General features: G+C 34.4%; 2 protein-coding genes across 10 annotated transcripts; both read left to right on the top strand.

The window, feature by feature from the left end:
- The first annotated feature begins 2,923 nt into the window (after nucleotides 1-2,923).
- On the top strand, nucleotides 2,924-11,222 carry LOC107848334 (phosphate transporter PHO1 homolog 10). Of its 6 annotated transcripts, XM_047399570.1 has the most exons (15): nucleotides 2,945-3,073; nucleotides 4,402-4,672; nucleotides 5,234-5,899; nucleotides 6,444-6,780; nucleotides 6,902-6,950; nucleotides 7,358-7,429; nucleotides 7,553-7,682; nucleotides 7,846-7,966; nucleotides 8,088-8,340; nucleotides 8,416-8,520; nucleotides 8,611-8,655; nucleotides 8,742-8,891; nucleotides 10,047-10,325; nucleotides 10,429-10,565; nucleotides 10,716-11,222. In XM_047399570.1, the coding sequence occupies exons 3-15, from the start codon at nucleotides 5,338-5,340 to the stop codon at nucleotides 10,816-10,818; spliced, it is 2,343 nt and encodes a 780-aa protein (XP_047255526.1). In that variant the 5' UTR covers nucleotides 2,945-3,073; nucleotides 4,402-4,672; nucleotides 5,234-5,337; the 3' UTR covers nucleotides 10,819-11,222. The 6 variants fall into 6 exon arrangements, with proteins under 6 accessions (XP_016548562.1, XP_016548564.1, XP_016548557.1 ...); XM_016693076.2 differs by lacking the exon at nucleotides 4,402-4,672 and having other exon boundaries at nucleotides 2,924-3,073; nucleotides 5,240-5,899; XM_016693071.2 differs by lacking the exon at nucleotides 4,402-4,672 and having other exon boundaries at nucleotides 2,925-3,073.
- Nucleotides 11,223-11,858: 636 nt separating this feature from the next.
- LOC107848310 lies at nucleotides 11,859-17,355 on the top strand. Of its 4 annotated transcripts, none has more exons than XR_007047209.1 (6): nucleotides 12,668-12,682; nucleotides 13,073-13,165; nucleotides 14,044-14,075; nucleotides 14,186-14,261; nucleotides 14,430-14,472; nucleotides 17,147-17,355. XR_007047209.1 is itself a non-coding variant. In XM_047399569.1 (2 exons), the coding sequence occupies exon 1, from the start codon at nucleotides 12,015-12,017 to the stop codon at nucleotides 12,666-12,668; it is 654 nt and encodes a 217-aa protein (XP_047255525.1). In that variant the 5' UTR covers nucleotides 11,859-12,014; the 3' UTR covers nucleotides 12,669-12,682; nucleotides 13,474-13,490. The 4 variants fall into 4 exon arrangements, 2 of the variants coding, with proteins under 2 accessions (XP_047255525.1, XP_047255524.1); XR_007047208.1 differs by lacking the exon at nucleotides 12,668-12,682 and adding an exon at nucleotides 13,474-13,523; XM_047399569.1 differs by lacking the exons at nucleotides 13,073-13,165; nucleotides 14,044-14,075; nucleotides 14,186-14,261; nucleotides 14,430-14,472; nucleotides 17,147-17,355 and adding an exon at nucleotides 13,474-13,490 and having other exon boundaries at nucleotides 11,859-12,682.
- Nucleotides 17,356-18,185: the final 830 nt, after the last annotated feature.

Genomic DNA, 18,185 nt, shown 5'->3' with positions numbered 1-18,185 from the left:
AAACCTACAGGATGATTATATAAGAAAATGTTGAAGTTAAAAATGGAGATGAAACAAGAAGAAAGTAGTAGCAGCTACAGATCGAAGTAGAAAAAGGTGGGGAAAAGCAAGAAAAAAGGAAAAACCATATTTGATTAAGAAGAAGGAAAAAACTTTGAGGGGTAAATTTGTCTTTTAATAAGTTAATGCATGTGTTGAAACTTTTATATTATTAATACATAGAAAATGGATGGTATTATAATACACATCTTAATACACAATAGAGTATATAACTAATGCAAGCATTCGTTATACATAAACTAAAAAATATACCAAACAAGGTACTAATACTATACATTAACTAATGCATGCATTATTTTTTCCAATACAATCTACCAAACGACCCCTAACATCATTAATATTACAAGGATTTTAAGCTACATCTGTAATGATTTATTATATCATTTTTAGTAAATTTTAACCTCTTGAAATAAGTTCCACAAGTAATATTCTCTATTGTGTGTGTCCAATTCAATTGTCCAACATACTTCACTATTCCCATATTCCTCATCCTCACCATCCCACACCTCTACTGTCGATGCATTTAAGATCATATTTTTTTGTATACGTATAGAACATAAGAAAATGTATAAAAACATTATTTATTTTTTTTTAAAAAAATATTTTTACAAAATCAAATCCTCCTTGAATAAGTTCCGTAATTCCCCAAATCAGCCTCTGGCCATATCCGACAGAACCGACCTAGGGCAATTAACATACACAAATAACTATAGCTTCAAATGAGGACCGCCACATTAGCATCAAATTCCGAAGAAATTCATACCATATATTATATGATAAAACAAAAAAAAAATAAAAAAAATACAGCGCAAGCATTGAAGGACACGTGTTTAAAAAACGGAGGCCCAAATTTGAGAAGTACTTCTTTCATTACTGAAACAAATACTCGTAATTGAAAAATTAAGACATAATTAATTATATTATTCTATTTTATTCTTAATACATTTTTCACTTATTTAGGAGAAATTCATTTTTTTTTTTAATTTCATCAATTAAAGAGAAATGATTAAAAATACATAATTTCTTGAGGAACGTACAAATAAAAAAATGTGATCAATATTTAAGAATGAAGGTAATATATAAATGGCATATCGTCTGTATACAAGATCACCGTAAACTTCTCTCCTAAGATTCTACAAGCCAATCATAATGCTTTTATTCTAAATTATGTATTAGTATAGTTATATTATATAGTTGACATTTGATTTACTGTCATGATTATCTTTGCTGGAGATTAGTCTGAAAAATGAGGAAAGTTCTAGTACGTTAACAAATGTTTCTTCTATTTGCTGGTATTAATAAGAAATAATGAACTTTCAATTTAATCCAACTTAAAAATAAAATAAAATTTATACAGTGATAATTACTCAAGATTATATAAGGAGATTTATCTTTAAATTTTCAATTGATGTGAGATTTAACCTTTTCATACTCTTACTATCAAATATTTAAAACGTGAACACAATATTATACCAAGTAATATTATTCGACACCATTTTCATTGAATTTTTAGTATATTATGTATACTATAAGTATAATGTAATATGCAAAAATGCTCGTTTGGCAAGCAATCACATATTCATGTTGTGTATAAGGTTCAAACTAAATTGGATTTTACGCAAATTATATTTTATTCCTTTTACACGAAATCATGCGTACATCTATGTTACAACAATACAATATAAAAATACAATAACGATTAAATGAAAAATATTAAGATAAATTTGGACTTCTTTTAAATCTCCATTAGATGTGGAATTCTAATAGATATTGAGGTGTAATACTAATAATTATTGTTATCCAAACTTAAATTAACAATACAATATAAAAATACAATAACGATTAAATGAAAAATATTAAGATAAATTTGGACTTCTTTTAAATCTCCATTAGATGTGGAATTCTAATAGATATTGAGGTGTAATACTAATAATTATTGTTATCCAAACTTAAATTAACAAGGCTTTACAATTCGAACGAAGCTGTTACGGCTTGTTTTGGATGGTTGTTATTATGTGCACAATTGTATTGCTTTTTTTGTTTAAATATAATATTTATTTTGATTGCTTTTAAAATGATATTATATTATTTCATTAAATTCACTGTTAAATAAGTAATAACAAAAGGTTCATATTTTATAACAATCAATTAGATATGATTACATAGTTATTCTTCCCCCCTCATTTTGGTCTTAATTTAGTATTTAATAATCTTAATTGGTCTTACCCTATTTTTTCTTAAAGTAGTTCTATCTTATATTCTACTTTTCTTATAGATTTATGAATTATTCATAAATAATATTCATGTTTATGCATGTATGAATAATTCTTATATTCTAAAATTCAAATTATTCATGTATGAATTTATGTGACAATAAAAAAAATAATATTATAACCCATAATAATTTAAACTTGAAATCTTTCGTAGGCTTCCGTAATCCAATCGGGAACGGACCGGAGGAAACCACTAGGGAATGTCCACACCTCTCGTTGCAACTCGCAAGGCTCATTTTTCATTGTTAGTAATAAGACGATAACTTTTTCTGGCCAAGGGCAGGAACAATATTTATCCAAGCACACTACAACATGATCAAGGGTTGAAACAGTATTTATCAAAGCACATTATGATATGATATAATTCAATACGATATATTATGAAATAATACGCAACAATCATTCCAACAAAGTGTAAAAGGGTCAACAAAAATTAAGAAATTCTAAAAGTCAACAACTTTCAACACGTCACCTCATGATTGCTTGAGAGCACAGTATTAGTATAGGTTGACAAACAGTAGATTATTTATCCATGCTAACTAGTAACTACCTAAACCAGCGCGTTACAGCTGACGTTTGTTTATTTACACAAGCAACAAAAGAATAATAAAAAAAATGGATAAAATTCTCCATTATAACGAGCATATATTATAAATTCGCATCATTCAAAAAATCCTTTATCATGAGCTCTTCCAGTTTCTGCATCACATAGCATTTAAAGGCGGTTAAAATTAATGAAGGTACACCGACGTACCCATTTCCTATTTTTCTCATATTGTGCGTATCAGAAATAGTGCGTTATAATTATACTGACCTATGTTGTGTTGCTCCTACTCAAAAAAATTTGAATGAGTGTGTGTTCGAATCTATAAAAGTAATGTATTGGTTTTGAGGATCCGACATGGGAGTTGCAGTATATTTGGAGAGTTTGAGCAACATAGATAGTGAGTATGTTGTTATTGTATATTGTATAGTGTACTTAACATGCATGGGTTTAATTTGTGCAGTTTTCCGAAACATAGTTATATAATATGCATAGAAATACATATTTATGTATGTGTGTATGTGTATGTAGGGGTATGTGTGTGTGTAGGTATGTATGTGTGTGTGTGTATATTTATGTATGTATGTGTGTGGATGTATGTGTGTGTGTGTGTGTATTTATGTATGTATGTGTGTGGATGTATGTATTTGGCACATGAATGATGAGTTTTAGGGGAAATGAGAGTTCTGTTTTTGTGTAGTGCGGTTATGGGTAATTGAGCTAGCTCTACATGTAATGATATTTTTTATGTTTCGTTTTTAGGAAGTTTTTGGTTTTGGGTTTTGCATTTGGGCTTAATTAGTAAAGTGGAAGGATTGTTAGCGGGGGCGGAGCCAGGTAGGGCCAAGGTGTTCATTCAAATCTCCTTTGATGGAAAATTACATTGTTTGTAGAAAGTTTCTAGTTTTGGGTTTTGCATGTGAGCTGAATTAGTGTAATTGGTAAAAGTGGAAAGGTTGTTAGCAGGGGCAGAGCCAAGTTAGGGTCGAGGGGTTCATCCAGACCTCCGGGAAAATTACTGTTTCTAAGAAGTTTTTGATTTTGGGTTTTGCAATTGAGCTGAATTTAGCATAATTGGTGAAGTGGAAAGGTTGTTAGCAGGGCCGCAGCCAGGTTAGGTTCAAAGGGTTCATCCAAATCTCCTCTGGGAAAATTACTGTTTCTAAGAAGTTTTTGATTTTGGGTCGTGCATTTGAGCTGAATTTAGCATAATTGGTAAAGTGAAAGGGTTTTGAATTTGGGTTTCATTGTGTGCTTAGTTCAATGAAGCACTATTAATTATCTGCTTAATAATATTTTTACGTGCTAATTGCTACTTTAAGCTTGATTATTGAATTTTAATAACTTGAGTTCTTCATGTCATTGGGTATTTTTGGAGATTGTTGTTTTAGCTAAAATGATTTTTTTTTGGGGGAAGTTATTTGGATTTTGTTACTCGCCATATCAGCAATTGAAGTGATGTAATCTGTTCAATCGATAGTAGACATAGACTATGTTGTTCCGACTCTTCAAAAATGTCTACAGGTGTGTGTCGAATACTCCGAAAGTATTGCATTTTTGGAGAATCCGACATGGGTGCGACAACTTTTTTGAAGAGACCGAGCAACATAGAATATAGAAGCATCTTGATGGAGGAGGATTGGATTTATGGGAATTGCTGATTAGCTTCTCCATTCTTCTGGTTCAGTTACCCATATTGGTATAAGAGATTTCTTGTTATGACTAAGTGGAAAGTTGACAATATTGGTGATTTCTAAGAGAAGAAGTATGAGTTGCAGTTGCATTATTTGATATGGTATGTCAATTGAGCCAACAGCTTCCTGTACTGTAGTGATAAATAGACATGATTGTGGTAGTCCGTGTAGTCATTGCTTTGCGCAATGACTTAAAATGGATTTGGAACTTCAATATTAGCCTATCGTTAAGGTTTTGGTATATAGACTAGTGTTTAAATGCTTAGCTGGTTTACTGCCATATCTAGCCTTAAGCTTTCTTGTTAGAGGCCTCAAGTAACACTATTTCAGTGCCACTTCAACCATAGCAAACATCTTGCTTTAGTTTTCAATAACTCTTTTTATTCTTCTTCTTTTTATTTGTGAAACGGAGGGCAGTTGTTCATTTAACCTCCTCGTTTCATCATTTTATATCTTTGCTTGGGTTTTCACATTTTCTTCCTAACCTCTGATCTTGGATATTATGAGTAAATTGAAAGGCGGATAAAGTAATCTTTGTGATTCCAATTTTTTTCTATATCTGGATGTGCAATTCTCATTTTCTGTGTCGGTTGCTACTGACGCACATTCTGTTTATTATTTGGAATCTTATCTCACTGAAGCTCGCCAAATTGAATGTGAAGTTGCAGAAATATCCCAACAGTTGGGCGTTTGCTTTCAATAAAGAGTATAAAAGTTTCAAGCTGTCATAAACAGATATAACATAGAAATTTGTTGAATCACAAGAATGAAGTTTGGTAAGAAATTCAAAAGGGAAATGGTCCCAGAGTGGATAGAAGCTTATGTGGACTACAATGGACTCAAACAAATATTACAGGAGATCCGTCATTTCAAGGAAAGCAAGCAGCCTTCAACGCCTGCAAAAACTTTAGAGAAGAGGTTGGCATTATATCGGAACTTTAGTGGTCTAAATCTACAAGGAAATGTTCAGAATACTGGTGATATTGAGGACCAGGTGATAGCAGTGAACACGGTGCAACACGAGAACTACAGAAAATTTTACAAAACCAAGTTCCTGGCATCTCCTGAAGGAGCAGAAAATGAAATCATGTTCTTTGACACACTAGACCATGAATTCAACAAGGTAAATACCTTCTATAAGGACAAGGTGGATGAAGTCATGAGGGAAGTAACTTTGCTGAATAAACAGATGGATGCTTTGATTGCATTACGTATCAAGGTAATGGATCCGGGTTTCAATGCATTTCCTTCACTTCAAAGTCTTTCCTTGGACATTAACAATTCAACACCTTCGAGAATTACATCTCCTCTCAGAATGACGATTGTAGGTAAGGGACACAACCACATCCACTTCATGAATTTCACATATAGATGTGCAACTTTGGGAGAGAATATGACTCTTTAACATGGCCTAATAAGGAGTTTATGAACTTAAACAGATAGTAACAATATAGCACTAAGATTGATAGTTGGAATTTTGATGATGCTGATCCACTAAGGAGCAGACTCAACTATAAACCAAATAATATAATTTACAATGAACCTGGATGTTTTGTTAGAAATGTGTGAATATTCTATATTTGGTAAGATTAACAGAGTTCAATAGTGTGTTACTTGAAGCTCTTGAGGAAAAACCACATCTTCTGTACTTTCCTTGGCCTTCAGTTGGCTCCAATGTTCAATCTCAACAGAGTACTTACAGCTTACATCTGCTTACACAGCCCAACTCTATGACTATCTTTTGCTCCATTGTGTGATTAGGCAGAGAGAAACAAGATTCAGCAGGAAATTCTTTTATTATTATTTCTGGAGATGATATTTATGTATATATGGTTCTAGTGCATTTTCAGACTCTTCACTGTCAATGTGCAGATACAGATGGTATGCCTGTCGGCCAAAGTGTTGACCCCACTCATGGAAGACAGGGTTCTACGACTAATGCTTCATATCCCAAGCTTCCCATCAACCGCAATATTTTAAGAGAGAACGGAGAGACTGATTCACAAAAAGCAGATCCTCTTGAAATCCTACATCACGTTAAGATTGTTAATACATTTGAAAGTCCCATATCAACTATAAGAGGTGTATTGAGCGAATCCAAGGAGAATGACTTGAGTTATAAGAAAGAGGAACTAAAGAAGGTTGAACATAGGCTGAAGCTTGTTTTCATTGAGTTTTATCAAAAGCTTGGCCATCTAAAACACTTCAGGTAGTGAAAGCTTAAGTTTCACTTCCTTTCCTTCCAAAATAATTTTTTCAATTTAATTAATTTCTTCCTTTAATGGCTCTCTGCATTTTGGCCTGCTAATCCTTGGATGAACTGATACCAGCTATATGAACCTGTCTGCATTCTCCAAGATCCTCAAAAAATATGAAAAGGTTAGGTTTCACAAACCAAAAGCTTATTTCAATAGCTTGCTTTTCAGTTACATTATATTCCCTCTGTTTCAATTTGTTTGTCTTACTTTCCTTTTTAGTTCATTAAAAAGAATGCATCTTTCCTTTTCTGCCAACTCTTCAATTCTAACTTTACACATGACATGTTTAAGATCACGTGATTAAGGGCATTTTGGTACATTCTACATATTAAAAGTCATTTGATAGTCAAGAGGGATAACATTTTTTTTAACTTTCTTAAACTTCATGTCAAGTCAAACAAACAAATTGAAAAAAAGGAAGTATCAGTTATAAGTGAAAGCAACATTTTGAGCAAGTTCCAGGAACGCTGCAGTCTGCCACCTAGGATCTTAAAATCCTAAATTTTGAATCTTTTTTCCCAATTGCAGATTACATCTAGAAAAGCAGCAAGATCATACTTGAAAATGGTGGATAACTCTTATCTTGGGAGCTCTGAGGAGGTTACTCTGATCTATCCTTCCGCCATTAGCATTATGTCGTTCTTGTTAAACTGAGAAATTTTATCGCAGTATTGTACTTGAAACTGACTGTTACATCATTGATGGTATCATGCCATTCTTTAGGTTACCAGCCTTCTGGACAGGGTGGAAACCACCTTCATCAAGCATTTTTCACAGTCGAACCGCAGAGAAGGCATGAAGATATTGCGGCCAAAGCATAAAAGAGAAAAACATCGTATAACATTCATGACAGGCAAGTAACACAAATATATGACATATTATCATTATAAAGTACAGAACTGATTGGGCAGTCACTTTTTTCTTCAGATATAGTGTGTTTCTTTTTTGCATTTTATAATACTCTTTGTATTTACATCCTTCGCTTTAGTTCAAATTTATGCCTTCACAATTTCCAGGTTTCTTTTCTGGTTGCTCAATTGCTCTACTAGTTGCTGTTATTCTATTAAGAGATGACAGAAAGTTGATTGATAAAGATGAAGGCACCTCTTATTTGGACAAGATAGTGCCACTTTACAGGTAAGGGAGGATCAAACTCATTTCCACGTAATATTTACTAATACTAGAACAATGAAAAAACATGCTTTGGGTTTCCTGAGCCTCTAATTTGACTAGAGGAAAGTTTTGAATTGTCTGGCAGTTTTTATGCATACATTGTGTTGCATATGCTTTTATATGCTGCAAACATATATTTCTGGAGGCACTACAAAATCAACTATGCATTTATCTTTGGTTTCAAGCAAGGGACCGAGTTAAGCTATAGGGAAGTCTTTCTTCTTAGCAATGGTCTTGCAATGCTCGTCCTTGCCGCTCTACTGATGCATCTGCACATGAATTCAAGAGCTGAAGTATATGGAACACGTATTGAATATCTTCCTCTGGGATTGATAATGGTAGCTTTTAGATATTTCTGACTGATCAGTTCTACTGCATTAACTTTCTCTCACCAAAGATTATTCTCTATGCAGGCTCTTCTTGTCATTACTTTCTGCCCGTTTAACATCATTTATCGCTCAAGTCGTTTGTTCCTTATAAGATGTGTCTTCCGCTGTATCTGTGCTCCTCTTTACAAGGTATAATCACCATATAATGGGTCGTAAATCAGAACCATGTAGTTATATCTGGGTGGGCTAATTCTCTCTTGAAGTTCTCATTGTGTGTAGGTTACTCTTCCAGATTTCTTTCTAGCAGACCAGATGACTAGCCAGGTTCCATGACTTCTCGATATTGTAGAATTTAGCTTCTACTTCGTCTTTTAGTTGTTGTAGTGGTTTTAACTTCCTACATAATACAGGTTGAAGCAATAAGAAGTTTGGAGTACTACATTTGCTATTATACTTGGATTAAATCTTCACATGGACATAATATGTGCGAAAGTCACAACATCTACAACATCTTTTACTTCATTCTAGCAATCATACCGTATTGGTTTCGGTTTTTCCAGGTTTGACAAATCTTTTGATTGTTATTTCACTACTGTTAATTGTATGTGAGAAAAGATGAATGCCACTAAGGATCTTCCATCCTCCTTTCAACTTGTGATTCCCATTGCCTTTGTTTTGTTTCCAGGACAAGGGACATCTTCTAGATTGTTTTCACAACAATGAAATCCGACATCTCCTGTTCGGCTATATCCTAGGAAGTCGCCTCTCTTAATAATTTTTGTCTTCTCCATAAAATACTAATAACATTTATTTCTTGCTTCAATGAAAACTGAAGCCTCAGCAATAAAATGACTCGGTAAGAAACTTACCGAGGACATGACCTTAAATAGGAGGTTGTGGAGGACACGGATTAGGGTAGGAAGTTAGTAGGTAGTAGTGTGTTATCATGCTATCCTCCCATACTAGTAGTCATAGTATTGCCCCTGTAGTTTCTTGTCCTTCAATCTTTGTTATTATCTAATGTTTATTGTACTTCGATTATCGTATTATTTTGCTATAGCTACTGCTCAGTATGCTTTGTGACGCTTTCACTTCAGTCTATTCTCTTTTTGACTACTTTGGACTGTTTTTCCTGAGTCGAGGGTCTATTGGAAACGACCTCTCTATCTCTAAGGTAGGGGTAAGGTCTGCGAACACTCTTATCCTCCCCGGACCCCACTTTGTGGGACTACACTGAGTATGTTGTTGTTGGGTAAGGGTGTAAATGGTTTCTAAGTTGAAATTCATCAGCACTGAACCTAGTCCACTATGATATCTATGAACAATCTGAGCTTCTATGAACAGAACCTTAAGATAATAATGGAGTAGTCAAAAACTTTAGAAAGCCCTTTAGAAGCCTTTACACAATCCCTGTGGAACTACTAGTTTCAATAACCACCTACATGTGAACCTAATTGTTGTTGTTCATGCATGGACCTTTTACAACCTTATGAGGGTTAGAATATGGGCTCATGAAATGTTAGCTCCGATAACATGTGAAAGAATATAACATTCAACTCAAAACCTTCAAGCAAAGAATGGAAGTAAAACATATATAGACACCTTCGAAAGTCTTTATATATAACAATAATATCCTTACGCCATTTCTTTCAGTAATCACAAAGGGAATATTTTGCTTTACAGTAGACTTAAAGATGTTTATGCTTTCACTGTAGTGTGTCCGTCGACTTTGTGAAGAAAAGGATCAAGCACAAGCACTCAATGGCTTGAGATACTTTTTGACTATTCTGGCTCTCGTTATTAAAACAGCTTATGGACTGAGAAAGGGTTCGACTTTGGAGGTGTTGGTTATACTTAGCTCACTTATCACAACTTTTTTCAACACATACTGGGATATAGTTGTAGATTGGGGGCTGTTGAGAAGAAAGTCCAAGAACAAGTTCTTGCGGGATAAGCTCATACTGCACCATAAAAGTGTATACTTCATAGCCATGGTAATTTCTATAATTCACAGCCATAGCAATTTCCACATGACAATTAAGATGTTCCAATTCATTTTAACATGAGCTGTCAGCTATAACATTTTCTTTCACACAGGTCTTGGATGTTTTGCTTAGATTTGCTTGGCTACAACTGGTATTAAAGTTTAACGTACACTCTTTGCAAGGAAGTACTGTCTCAAGTATTTTTGCTTGCTTAGAAGTAATTCGACGTGGCATGTGGAATTTTTTCAGGTATGACAATCTCTCTTGCCAGATTTCCAAATGACTTACAGATCTGTTTATTGACATATTTATTATCTCGAAGTTCTGTGAATTGATAGTGGACAGCAGTTTCACTGTCCATGTACAATCTTCTAACTGAGATACATTTTAATTTATCAGGTTGGAAAATGAACACCTGAATAATGTGGGGAAATATCGGGCATTCAAGTCAGTACCACTGCCTTTCGCTTACCATGAAGACGACGAGCACAAAGAAGAATAAAGCTGAACATTATCCATTCACCCCATTACCGTATCAGACTGCTAGCAAATGTCAAATGTTGCCTGATATCACAACATTTGACATCTAAGCTCAAGAAGTTCTTACATTCTGGGCTTAAAGGTGAACGCGAAGAGTAGAAAGTGTGAAAAAGAAGTTAACACTCAGAAATAAAAAACCAGGCAGATTACAGAAGATGCAGATTTCTTTTTAGAGTGTTGTATTGGATTTGTCCCTTGAACAAGGCAAGATATGCAGTGACAAGGAGGGAGAGGAAGGATGCAAAAGGGCCAATTTTGAAAACTGTTAATTGTATACCAGAAAAAAGATATAGACTTTAAAAAAATTGCATAAATGTATATTGTTCAAGTTGAATAAAGTGAAAGCAATTACGTGTTGTCCTGGCATAACAGACCAAGCTCTTCCCTTTTTTCTAGTTTTATTCAAGCCAATGTTGCACTTGTTCGTGATTGAAAATGATTCTGAACTAGCAAAGTCAACTCATAAATGTAACGCTTAAAGTAATTTAGTTTTTTTTTAAGTTTTATTCAAACCAATGTTGTAGTTGTTCACAGTTAAAAAATGATTCTGAACTAACAAAGCCAACTCAAGGGTAAAACACGTAAAACAATTGCTTTAGGCGTTTTAATTCTGAACTAGTAAGTTTAGTTCAAGGGTGTAGCGCCTAAAACAATCGGTGTAACAATTACTTTACGTCTTTTCAAACTAAAAATTCAGTTTTCTATTACGGATTAATATCGTGAAACATATAAAATTATAAAACTATTATTATTAAAATAATAATAGATTTATGCTTACATTTTTAAAATGTTACATAGGATTAGAGGTTATTTAGATAAATATTTGAATTTCATAATGAATATACAATCTATAAAATAAGAAAAATTTTGATAACTATATTGATAATAAAAATAAATTTCTTTTAGTATTCTATAGAGTTAATTATTATTTCTCATAAAGATCGGATAAAACCCATGTTTTTTTCTATTCTAAGTAGACCTGAACTAATCATCTCTAACTTGTCCAAAACGAAAATAAAATTTGACCCGACTTTCTTCTAAAGAAAACAACTCTACATAAGAAAAAAAAAGTTAAGAAAAGACTGTCATAAAACGAATAAAATATTATTATTCTGTGTAGAAAAAGAGGGTTTAAGAAGAGGTTTATGAGTTGTTGCCATGGGAACTTTTGTTTCTACACTTTCAGATTCAAACCCTAGCTCCCCCAATTCAACAACAACTACCATGTCTTCCTCCCAATCAAAATCCAAGATTCAAGATACCCAAGTTCCAAAATCCAAAATTGAAGACACCCAAGTAGCAAAATCCAACATTGGGGACAAAAATATCAAGATTGAGGACACCCAAGAATCAAAATCCAATCTTGAAGACACCCAAGATAAGAAATCTAATCTTGAAGAGTCAAAATCCAAGATTGAGGATACCCAAGAAGAAAAATCCAATCTTGAAGACACCCAAGAATTAAAATCCAAGATTGAGGCTGAAGAGGAAGAAGAGGAGGAGGGTGAATGTGGGTTTTGTTTGTTTATGAAGGGAGGAGGGTGTAAAGACTCATTTATTGAGTGGGAAAAATGTATTGAAGAAGGGGAGAAGAACAAAGAGGATATAGTGGAGAAGTGTTTTGAGGTTACATCTGCTTTGAGGAAGTGTATGGAAGTGCATTCTGATTATTATGCTCCTATATTACAGGCTGAGAAAGCTGCAGAAGCTGAATTGGAGAAGGAGAAGGAGAAGGTGCTAGAGAATGAAGGCAACGACACGGGATCGGCGCCATCAGACAGCAAATTGGAAGGGATTTCAAGTAGTTCTTAGCTAAAGCAGGCTTTGTAAGTCTGCAGAATCAGAAAAATTGATCTTTTTTATTGGGGTGGGGTTGTAGGTGATTTTGATACTTAAAAAGTGGAAATTGAGAGATTCTTTTGAATTGAGGCTTTTAGCTAATGATATAGTTTCCAATAATTGTATTGAAGTTGTCTCAATTATAACATTATATGGCTTCTCTTGAACTGAATAATTTAGTTGCATTTGTCTTGTGTCATTTGTATACTTGGGGGAATTGGGTGTAGACTCTGTAGTTTCTTCTGATTTATGTTATAATTTCCAATGATTGTATTGAAGTTGCCTTAAACTTTAACATTATATAGTTTCACTTGAATTGAATAATTAGTTGTGTATTTGTCTTGTGTCTTTTGTATACTCCACGAAATTGGGTGTAGAGTGCAGACTCTGTAGTCTTTTTTGATTTATGATATAATGGTGCTGGAATGAGCTGAAGAAATCTTCCAGCTATGACCTTCATCTCTTGATCTGTAAGTTCCATCTTTTGATTATAATCTACTTTTGTGATAAATAAGAATTTGATGTTAGTTTACTGCAGTTTGAATTGGTATAGTAATTGTTGATTTATGTGTAAATGCATTAACGAAAATTCATAAATGCATTAATGAAAATTAGATGGATCGATGACTTCCCTAGTTTATCTATTTCTTTCTGCAAGGTTTTGACTTTCAACTGTGTTTCATGAAATTTGATCGGAGTGCTAGTTGGTTATTGGTTTGAATCTTTTGAAGATCAGTGAGATGAACTTTTAACTCTCTAATTTCTGTGTGCTCAACAGGACATAGACTGAGCAAGATAAGAATGCAAGATTGCATTTTTAGAGCTCTGGTAATGTTATTGCATCTTTGTTACATCCTATGGTCAGTTGTTAAGATGCAGGAGCTAGTCGTGTAGCTTATCAAAGTTATCTTAATATTAATATGGTATTATAGAGCTATGTTGCTCGGACTCTTCAAACATGTTGACGGGTGCATGTCGGATCCTCCAAAAATATTGTATTTTTGAAGGATCTAACGCGGGTGCGGCAACTTTTTTGGAGAGTCCGATCAACTTAGTTATAGAGTGAGGCATTGTTTTGATTACTCGTCAATGACATCAATCCAATGTTCTGGACAATCTAACTTTTCTAACCTTCCTAATACTGATGAAGTTTGAGTCCAACTTAACGTCATTTGGTTATTCGTTGCATTACATGAGTGTTTGGTTTTCAATTGTTTGCTGAAGATAAGTAGTGAATATAGTGTGCCAGAAGAAGTAAAGGGCAGTCCTAGTCTTTCAATTCTTTTTTCTGCAAGAATTGAATTAGATGATGACTTTCAGTATTCTTGCTTATGCTTACTGTATGCAGGCGTGGCTGAAGCAACAATTATTGATAATCAGGTTGTTACATCCACCTTATCTGGTCATTTGATCTCGCTTTTGTTGCTCTATGTTTGTTATTGTTACAGTTTAGGATAGTTCACTGACTCCACCTTTTGTGCACCAAGTAGATACCATTGACGGGTCCAAACTCAGTTGTTGGAAGAACACTTGTAGTTCACGAGCTTGAGGATGACCTCGGAAAGGGTAAAAGTTCTACATTTCGTATATTGGTCCATTTAATCTGTGGATTTGAAAATGTTACTTCTGCGAGTGTATCAAATCCATTTGCGACACTGCTATACTACCTTTACATTTTAGGAGGTCTTTGTGGTGCCTTCATGAGCTAATCGTCATTTGGTGGTCTGTCTGTAGGTGGCCATTACCACTGGCAATGTGGATGGACGATTGGCATGCGGTAAGAAGAAACACTCTTTCTCCCCTTCCCGTGCTGCTCGCTCTTCCTTCTTGTGTAATTGTGGTCTGATATCATTCTTGCTAAACGTAAGGCCAGCTAAAATCAGTGCAACTTAGCTTGGTATTGCTTTAGTCCCTAGTTACATGGTGTTTATAATGGTTAAAGATAATCTTAAGAGCTTGTTTTGAAGTTGTTCCTTGACTATAACTTTGAGAATATTCAATGTTTAGAACTTTATTGGGCTAGGAAACAGATGTCCATTTTGCGGAAAGAAAGGGAGATGCATGTTTTAGACTTTCTTCAATTCTTTGAAAAGGCAGACTGTTTTGAGCTGTTGTGGGTGATTACGACCATAAACATGATGAATATGCTTCTTTGTTTTCCTTCCTTGAAACGCTGATCATGCAAAGATCATATGTGCTTTGATTAGTACAGTTGTTGGATTTATTTCAATCGTTTTACTAATTAATAGCTGAAATAGTCACAGAATACAGTTATAACTTACCAAATAAAAAGCCAGATTGGTTATACACGTAGAAAAGGCAGATGATCGATAGACAATCAGTAACTCTGGTAAGTGTTATTCAGAAACCAGATTTTAATATTTGGGAACGCGTAGCATAAACTGATAGTGCAACTTGTGTCAAAGTGTATCCTAACATCACCTGAGGGGATCAGATAGGGACAATATAGAGAAGACAGCCAAACGAAGGTTTAACAGGCAGAGTAGCACAAGGAAAAGCAGTAAGACCGAGTATGACATTCTTTTTGGGGCAGATCAGAAAGAAAAATATAACACCTGAATTGGAATGGAGGGAGTACTTGATTTTAATATTTCACTATTTTTTTCTAAATTAAACCCGACCAGTAAATCTCTTTGGTGTATAAGACAACCAAAAGTAAAATGGGTCCTTCTTCTGGTGCTTATCTTTGCGTTGAATGTGTGGTGCATTTTGTTTGTCTTATCTCTTTCTGCATTTAGCTAGTTTATGTGGCTCTTCTCTCCTTTTTAACTAAGTCGCAATTATACCGATTCAACTTATATATATAATCAGATATGATGACCGATATTCCTAAATGCTTATCTGATTAAGCAATTACTAGGCATATGAATATGGTCCTTGTAACTTAACACTCTCGGCCCGCCCAAGAGGACTGGCTATCTTCTCCTTATACACAATATATTGAAAAGCAAAGAAAAAATCTACCTTGGCAACGAACATGTCATTGAATGTCACACTTAATTGTCATTCTAGATTCAAGATTGAATACTTGCATGCAGCATGATGCATGAGATGATTTCTTTGTCCTGCACATGATGTATACAACAGCTACACACCCAGTGTAATCCAACAGAGATGGACTCCAATAGTGCCATTAACATTTGCCCTTCCCCATGGAAATTCATGTGTATGTGCTCACACGTGTCTCTGTGAATAGACTTCGGGTCTTGCCACCCAAAATATCAGCCAATTAAACAAAAGTCGGTAACTACATAGTACAAATGCAGCTCATAAAACTTGTTCAGGAAGCTGATCTCAAGGTGGAATAGAAGGAAAACAATATATCCGAAGAAGGAAACTACGACTAATTAGACCTCTGGTGAACAAATGACAACATCACTTAAGAAAAGAATGTGACATATAGAATACAAGTAGGTTCTGCGAGCTCATCTCTGGGGCTATTTTGATTCTTCCTAGAGAGGTTTAAATCAACCGTTGACATCTAGGATATCTTTTACATATATTTGTGGTTGCTTTCACGGCGGAATGATATGCACCCTATATTAGATCAGCACATTGTGAGGGTAACTGTAGTAGAGCGGGTCATGTTTCGATTTTCAGAGGGTGTGTATACCATATTGGGAAGTGTGTCATGATTGCACCTTATGTGAGCTCTGCTTTTCGTTTAGCTGTTGTGCTATTAGTGAAGGTTCAAAATTTAACGAGCACACTAAAGAAAGAGACCTTCTCAAGCTCTTGTTATAAATAAAAGAGTGACCTTTTGAAGCTATCTCCAACTCCAACATCCTACACCATTCCGCCTGCTATCCACCAGGTGCCAGCTGCCGAAAACGTGCCTTTCTTTTTTTGCTGAGTAGTTCATCACCATGCCCCTCTCCATTACCTGTGATAGATTTATTTTGGGTTTACTTGTTATCGGTGTAGGTATAGACTTCTGAATATCATTGCTTTAACACTGATAACTGTTGGAAATGTACTCTGAAGTTATATGGTTTGTCTGACTTGGATATGTTGAGAGGAAGACTCGATTGCAAGTACATTAGAAGAAGTATCATAGATCGTGCGACTGGTAACTTCGTTCAAGTTGAGATCTGTCCTCTAATTTGGATTTGTTAAACCACGTACATGTTTCTCTTTATTCTTTCAGAAGAGAGGCTACTCGTTTGCTACTTGATATTGACCCTTGGTCGGGGAAGACTTGATTTAAAATAATTGTTGCCCACTTTCGGCATCTCCATTATTTTCCCTGGTTCTCAGCGACCTCCTCTTGAATAGTTCTATTACAACTGCTGTCATCTCTGAGGTCCTTGGATTTCACCGTTTTGAAATTGCTCGAACTTCATTCACTTAGGATCGTCTGAGTACTATGTACATAGATGCTCTAAAATAATACTTTTGGCTAATGTTCATCGCGATTTTTTCCTATGCAGGTGTTGTTGGTTTGACTCCAATATGAAGTAAATGCAGCAGCAATAGCTCTTTTGTCGGAATTATAAGGAATGAACATATTCACCCTCCTCGCCTGGCCGCCAATAAAACGCTACATGAATGTGTTCTGAGAGATTCTTGATGAACTAAATTTGAACTTGTATGTACACTTTACCAAATGAATGCAACGCTTTTTGCTTCAAACTTGTAACTGGAGTTGCTATTTCACTATCCTTTTGAGTTATCGCTATCAAAGGTGATCCTAAATTAACTCCGTACAAATGAAGTGAGATGTGATTTAATTAATAAATTAATGATATAATATATAAAATGCAACAGCAATGAGAATGAAATATTGGAGAGAAATATAGTGCATTGCATTAGTTTGTAGGGGATCCACACATTGAATATATATATATATATATTTAAAAAACATGTCCACACACACATCTCATCTATCATAAAAAAATTTAAATATATTTTTCCATTATTTTAATGTATAACTTCCATTGTAATTAATGTATAACGATAAACATAAGTCCATCGTCCTTAATTAGCATCAAATTCCTTTGTTTGATGAGCCATTTCATGTATTGGGAATTGAAAATAAATAATATATTGATAGAATTTTAAACATAGGATAAAAAGGGTAAAAATATTTTAAAGTTAACTAGTTTATAGTGTGAACATAACTTTTTGTATTGTGACGAGAAAATTGTGGGCAAAAGGAGTTTTCCTATATAGCCGAAAGGCTAATTGAGAATGCATCGTTTGTCGTTTTAGCTTTCATCATTTTGTGATGATAGGATGGTTAGATGCGGTCTCACATGCACAAAATATATAGTAAAAGTTTCAGGGGAATTGCATAATTAGAGTGACGGTGTTTAATTCGATAGCAATTACTACTTCACCTATATTGACGGTGTTTAATTCGATGAATTTTTGGAAAGAAGAAAAGTTCAAGTATTACTCACTCACACCGTCAGTTGGTCCACTTTTACATATTGTCTCTATACTAAAAGTAAATAATTATGTTATATT

Source organism: Capsicum annuum, chromosome 11 (assembly GCF_002878395.1).
Source record: "Capsicum annuum cultivar UCD-10X-F1 chromosome 11, UCD10Xv1.1, whole genome shotgun sequence".
Taxonomy (NCBI): domain Eukaryota; kingdom Viridiplantae; phylum Streptophyta; class Magnoliopsida; order Solanales; family Solanaceae; genus Capsicum; species Capsicum annuum.
The sequence above is the reverse complement of the archived record's forward strand: the minus strand, read 5'-3'. Positions and strand labels throughout refer to the sequence as shown.

Coding starts and splice junctions, on each gene's coding strand:
- LOC107848334 (XM_016693076.2), top strand. CDS start 5,338: ATGAAGTTTGGTAAGAAATTCAAAAGGGAAATGGTCCCAGAGTGGATA. Junction 7,430..7,552: donor ATCTTGGGAGCTCTGAGGAG/GTTACTCTGATC, acceptor GCCATTCTTTAG/GTTACCAGCCTTCTGGACAG. Junction 8,892..10,046: donor ATTGGTTTCGGTTTTTCCAG/GTTTGACAAATC, acceptor CTTTCACTGTAG/TGTGTCCGTCGACTTTGTGA.
- LOC107848310 (XM_047399569.1), top strand. CDS start 12,015: ATGGGAACTTTTGTTTCTACACTTTCAGATTCAAACCCTAGCTCCCCC.